The sequence below is a fragment of the Thalassophryne amazonica genome, unplaced genomic scaffold (genome assembly GCF_902500255.1).
Source record: "Thalassophryne amazonica unplaced genomic scaffold, fThaAma1.1, whole genome shotgun sequence".
In the NCBI taxonomy this organism is placed as follows: Eukaryota; Metazoa; Chordata; class Actinopteri; order Batrachoidiformes; family Batrachoididae; genus Thalassophryne; species Thalassophryne amazonica.
The window spans coordinates 548,440-555,062 of record NW_022986254.1 but is presented as its reverse complement, the minus strand read 5'-3'; the positions used below and the strand labels follow the sequence as shown (position 1 = coordinate 555,062).

General features: G+C 44.6%; 1 protein-coding gene across 1 annotated transcript in view; it reads left to right on the top strand.

Moving 5' to 3' along the window:
* The first annotated feature begins 1,203 nt into the window (after positions 1-1,203).
* The window catches only part of LOC117505830 (telomerase protein component 1-like), a 165,737-nt gene continuing 160,317 nt past the window's right edge, over positions 1,204-6,623 (top strand). Inside the window, 2 exon segments of the mRNA XM_034165368.1 lie at positions 1,204-1,229; positions 3,670-3,787. Coding sequence (XP_034021259.1) covers positions 1,204-1,229; positions 3,670-3,787 — 144 coding nt within the window.

The window sequence follows — 6,623 nt, the reverse complement described above, 5'->3', positions numbered from 1 at the left end:
AACAATGGAATGTCCGAATAAACTCCTCATGCCGACTTCTTCTGAAAGTTCTCTGTTCTCTGACGACTTACTGGGTCAACAGAGCCTGAAATGTGAAAGTTTTCAACTTGAAACGGCGATACGCTGCCGCCTTGGAGCGCAGATCGCCGTCAGGCACCGTGGGCCGTCCTTAAAGCGACACTACCAGACCAATCCCTCCCTGTGCTCCCCTGAACTAACTACTCTAAGAACTATGACAGAGTAAAAGCTTGAACCGAGTCAAAGTGTCTAAACTCAGAGGAGTGCTTGAGTGTAAACATTAGACTTACCACTAAGCTCCTATTTTCCTTTTTTTGTTGTTGTTGTTTTTTCAGACCATATTACTTATGATTAGGCCATTACAAATGTAATAGACACCAGATAATATTATAATATTCTTGTTTCAAATTATAAATGTAGTTAAGATTATGTGCGAGGTACCTGGTAAATTGTTTATTTCAGTCTGCTTGGGCCATTGCATCGAGTGCCATTTTGATACAATTTTTCAATTCCTTTCTCGATGAGATGCCAGGTATTTTTCCGCTGCATCTGGGTCAGTGAAAGTTGTTCTGGAGCCGTCCTGCGTGATCACAAGCTTCGCTGGGAAAAGCATTCGGTACTGGATTCCGGCATTGCGAAGTTTGGCTTTAACTTGGTTGAAGGCGGCTCGTTGTTTTCCCACCTCTGGGCTCATATCAGGGAAGATGTGGACCTGGGATCCTTCGTATGACAGCTTGCCTTTGGCCCGGGACAGAGACATGATTTTACTTATGTCCGAGTAATAGTGGAGGCGGGCGATTATGGGTCGGGGACGTTTGCCACTGCGCGGTTTCGGGGCAGGGCTCCTGTGAGCTCGGTCGATAACAATAGGAGTGGAGAAGTTTTCCTCACCAAGCACTTCAGAAAGGAATCTGGATGTAAACTCGGTTGGCTTGTTGGACTCAGCTCCCTCCGGGATATTTAAAATTCTTATATTCTGGCGGCGGCTTCTGTTCTCCAGATCAAGTAGTTTATCCTGCATTTTTTTATGCTCAGTGGCGAAAGACTGGTATGATTTCTCGAGTCATGAGTTTATCTGAGGTGTCATTAAGGGACTGTTCCATGGTGGTCTGTGTATGAGCCACTTCTGCTTGCTGTGAGAATAGTTTATCAACTTTCTCAGTTAGCTCGTCACGTGTAGCATTGATGTCCGCTTTGGTGGTTTCCCGCAGGTCAGAAATATCATCACATATTTATTTGCGGAGACCTTCCATCGCTATTTTGATGATCGTCTGCATGCTGTTTCTGTATCCACCGAACTCAGCTCTCAATTCCACCCGTAAAGTGCCCAGAGATATCGGCGTTTCATCTGTTAGCTCCTTGGTGTTAGCTTTAGCCGGTCCGTCTTTTCCTCCGGCAGCAGTGCAGGTGTCGACTTCCAGCGTCGTCTGGGTATAGAGTTTGTTTCTTTTGGAGTTCATGTTTGCTCCAGTGAAGTTACGGCGCCTTTAGTTGTAATTACTGGTCTGAATTTTTTTAATTTAGTTGTACGTCCAAGGAGCTGGTCTTTCGCGCTGCTTACTCCATACGACCGGAAGCGGAAGTCCTCAGGTCTTCTTTTTAAGAAAATCCTCCTCTACACCACTTCATCAGGTACCTGGATTTTATATTTTTAATTAGTTTATATCAAGTTGGAGAGATTTACTTTCAGTTTGAGTTAAGGAAGATAATTTTAGATTTATTTATCTAAAGTTGTCTCGCTTGTGTCTCTGACAGCAAAATTAAGAGATTATTTAAAATTAAGAGATTTTTTATTAGATTATTATTAGATTATTTAAAATTAAGTCCTTCAGAGAGCAAACCAGACTTGCAGTGCCGTGACACTGCTTGATGTACGACTTCAGTTGTTCAACAGTCCGGGGTCTCCGTTGTCATATTTTGTAAGTTGTCCATGCCATGGGCACTAACACACCCCCATACCATCACAAATGTGTAAGTTGTCCATGCCATGGGCACTAACACACCCCCATACCATCACAGATGCTGGCTTTTGAACTTTGCACTGGTAACAGTCTGAATGGTCTTTTTCCTCTTTTGTCCGGAGGACATGACGTCCATGATTTCCAAAAACAATCTGAAATGTGGACTCATCAGACCACAGCACACTTTTCCACTTTGTGTCTGTCCATTTAAATGATCTCGGGCCCAGAGAAGGCGGCGGCGTTTCTGGATGTTGTTGATGTATGGCTTTCACTTTGCATGGTAAAGTTTTAACTTGCACTTGTAGATGTAACGACAAACTGTGTTAACTGACAATGGTTTTCTGAAGTGTTCCTGAGCCCACGAGGTAAGATCCTTTACACAATGATGTAGGTTTTTAATGCAGTGGACCTGAGGGATCAAAGTTCATGGGCATTCAATCTTGGTTTTCGGCCTTGCCACTTACATGTAGAAAGTTCTCCAAATTCTCTGAATCTTTTGATAATATTATAGACTGTAGATGATGGAATCCCTAAATTCCTTGCAATTGAACGTTGAGAAACATTGTTCTTAAACTGTTGGACTATTTTTTTTTCTTCATGCAGTTGTGGTGATCCTCGCCCCATCTTTGCTTGTGAATGGCTGAACCTTTTGGGGATGCTCCTTTTGTACCCAGTCATGACACTCACCCGTTTCCAATTGACCTGTTCACCTGTGGAACGTTCTTTGAGCTTTAATCAAGTTTCCCAGTCTTTTGTTGCCACTGTCCCAGCATTTTTGAAATGTGTTGCAGGCATCCATTTCAAAATGAGCAAATATTTGCACAAAAACAAAGTTTATCAGTTTGAACATTAAATATCTTGTCTTTGTGGTGTATTCAATTGAATATAGGTTGAAGACGATTTGCAAATCATTGTATTCTGTTTTTATTTACATTTTACACAATGTCCCAACTTCATTGGAATTGGGGTTTTAGATACAACTGGACCCTCTCATTGCTGTGTTTAGGGTTCCATCTGTTCCCCTCAAGATACCCTCCTTGCTTACGTTTGTAATTTTTTCTCTGATTCTTTTGTCTATTTTGTGCAGAGGTGCTGTTCATGGTGTTCTGTTCTTTCAAAAGGAAAAATTAAAGAATCTGTTATGATTTGACATTGTTTATTCTCTGCAAAAATACAATTTAAAATGAAAAATTCAATTCAACTTATTTGCAACAAAAACTGTTTGCGACCCTAAAATCTGTTTGTGAACTGTTCTGCTTTTTTTTTTTACGAACCCCAACATTGACTTTGTTCATCAGCATTCACCGCTCAGTGGGATACGGGCTTTAGGGGCACGTACACACTCAACTACTTCCAGGGATTGAACCCACTGTTTAGTGGTAACCACATGACCAACTGCGCGAACAATGATGCTGGTTTAGTCGCAGCCATAACATTCTGTCACCGAAGCAAACTCCATCTTGGATTACGACTGTGGTTTGGGAGTCATGTGGACACCTGTTCTGTTTTGGTTTGTGTGTGTTCTTGCATATCGCTTTAACTTACAAACTTAAAATGAAAAGTCCAGATTTTTTCAGCATGTGGACCCATGTGGCGTTTTTATTCTAGCCTAGTTCACGACTTCGTCAGGTTGAAGCTGCTACGCAAAAAAAAAGCACTTTGAACCTGAATGCACCTCCTTCTGTCTCAGTTATCCATGTGAGTGGGCAGGAATTCTTGAGGGGACGCCACATCTGAAAAACCTGGAGGATTTTGCTAAAGCAGTGCTGGAAGACATTTGGACAGCTCTGCTGAAGCAGTTTGTGCAGGTAAGTTTTACTCTCTTATGAAATCAAATTTATGTCCTCGGGATTTAAGCGATAGGTGGTTCTGAACCATAGATATCTATTGAATCACTGGATGGAGTACCCAGGCAATCTACTCATTCTCTGGCTGTTGCCAGGGTGCTACCGCTGTCGAGGATCTCCTCAATCCCATTGTCACGTCTTCCGAAGAGGAAGCAGAGACTGGGGACTCAGGCGGACTCATCCATCATCTAGGCCGAAGTCACCGAGGTGGTCAGAAAGCTCCTCGGTGGCAAGGCTCCTGGGGTGGATGAAATCTTTCTGGAGTACCTTAAGTCTCTGGATGTTGTGGGACTGTCTTGGTTGACACGTCTCTGCAACATTGCATGGCGGTCGGGGGCGGTGCCTCTGGATTGGCAGGCTGACGTGGTGGTCCCTCTGTTTAAAAGGGGGACCGGAGGGTGTGTTCCAACAACAGGGGGATCACACTCCTCAGCCTCCCTGGTAAGGTCTATTCCAGAGTACTGGAGAGGAAAATTTTATCGATAGTCAAACCTCAGATTCAGGAGGAGCAGTGTGATTTGCATCCTGGTCGCAGCACACTGGACCAGCTCTACACCCTCCATTGGGTGCTCAAGGGTTCATGTGAGTTCACCCAACCAGTCCACATGTGTTTTGTGGCTCTGGAGAAGGTGTTCGGCCGTGTCCCTCGAGGTGCCCTGTGAGGGGTGCTCCGGGAGTACGGGGTCCTTTGTTAAGGGCTTTCCGGTCCCTGTGTGACCGCAGCAGGAGCTTGGTTTGCATTGCCGGTAGTAAGTCAAGCCTGTTTCCAGTGCACATTGGACTCCGCCAGGGTTGCCCTTTGTCACTGGTTCTGTTCATTACCTTTATGGTCAGAATTTCTAGGCGTAGTCAGGATGTAGAGGGGGTCCGGTTTGGGAACCACAGAATCTGGTCTCTGCTGTTTGCTGACGATGTGGTTCTGTTGGCTTCATCAAATCAGGCCCTTCAGCGTGGACTGGAGCAGTTTGCAGCCGAGTGTAAAGCGTCTGGGATGAAACTCAGCACCTCCAAATCTGAGGCCATGGTTCTCGACCGGAAAAAGGTGCTTTGCCCTCTTCAGGTCGGTGGAGTGTCCTTGTCTCAAGTGGAGGAATTTAAGTATCTTGGGGTCTTGTTCATGAGAGAGGGACGGATGGAGCGTGATATCGACAGACGGATCGGTGCAGCATCTGCAGTGATGCGGTCGCTGTATCGGACCATCATGGTGAAGAGAGAGCTGAGTAGGGGGGCAAAGTTCTCGATTTACTGATCGATCTATGTTCCGATCCTCACCTATGGTCATGAGATTTGGCTCATGACCGAAAGAACAAGATCGCGAGTACAAGTTGCTGAGATGAGTTTCCTCCACAGGGTGGCTGGGCGCTCCCTTAGAGATAGGGTGAGGAGCTCGGTCTAACCCCAGGACACGCTAGAGGGACTACGTCTCGCAGCTGGCTTGGGAATGCCTCAGGGTTTCCCCGGAGGAGCTGGGGGAGGTGTGTGTGGATCGGGAGGTCTGGGCGGCTTTGCTTGAGCTGCTGCCCCCGCGACCTGGCCTCAGATGAAGCAGAAGAAAATGGGTGGATGGATGGGACCTGAATTCATTTTTTGGTCCCAGACCACATAGAAAATACCATCAGTTTGTCAAACACACTGTCTGCTGCGACACCAGATACTAGTCTGATCCTTAATTAATTTCATTATGAAGTTAAAGATGGGAAATAATCAAGCATGAAAGTAAGCGCTTCACACACTCGCATCATATTAAAGATATTAATATTAAAGATGGCTCTTAATTCACCTGCAGCGCCGCTTTTATGGAGCGCGAAAAATTTAAAATAAAATAAATAAAATGGAACAGCCACACCAGCCAGGGTAAAAGTAAGATTATCCATTAAATTCTGGACCAAGTTGAAAGAAATCTGAAAACACTACACTGAAATATGGAAAATGTCATAGAGAAATGAGTTTCCTATGCGATGTCAAAGCGACTGTCATGTGACCCACCAAATTGAGAGAAAAAACATTTCCATTCTATGAATTTGCTCTGACAGAATATCTCAGGATGGAAAACCTGATGTGAAGAAAAACCTGAAAGGGATAAATTGAGACTTGCGAAAGTGAGACTTCTAATTGAATCACTAAATGAATGGTGCGATATTTATCACGACAAAACATTCAGGCAGTAAAACTGAATCAATCAATCAATCAGTTTTATTTATATAGCGCCAAATCAAAACAAACAGTTGCCCCAAGGCGCTTTATATTGTAAGGCAAGGCCATACAATAATTACGTAAAAACCCCAACGGTCAAAACGACCCCCTGTGAGCAAGCACTTGGCGACAGTGGGAAAGAAAAACTCCCTTTTAACAGGAAGAAACCTCCAGCAGAACCAGGCTCAGGGAGGGGCAGTCTTCTGCTGGGACTGGTTGGGGCTGAGTGAGAGAACCAGGAAAAAGACATGCTGTGGAGGGGAGCAGAGATCAATCACTAATGATTAAATGCAAAGTGGTGCATACAGAGCAAAAAGAGAAAGAAAGAAAGAAACACTCATTGCATCATGGGAACCCCCCAGCAGTCTAAGTCTATAGCAGCATAACTAAGGGATGGTTCAGGGTCACCTGATCCAGCCCTAACTATAAGCTTTAGCAAAAAGGAAAGTTTTAAGCCTAATCTTAAAAGTAGAGAGGGTGTCTGTCTCCCTGATCTGAAATAGGAGCTGGTTCCACAGGAGAGGAGCCTGAAAGCTGAAGGCTCTGCCTCCCATTCTACTCTTACAAACCCTAGGAACTACAAGTAAGCCTGCAGTCTGAGAGC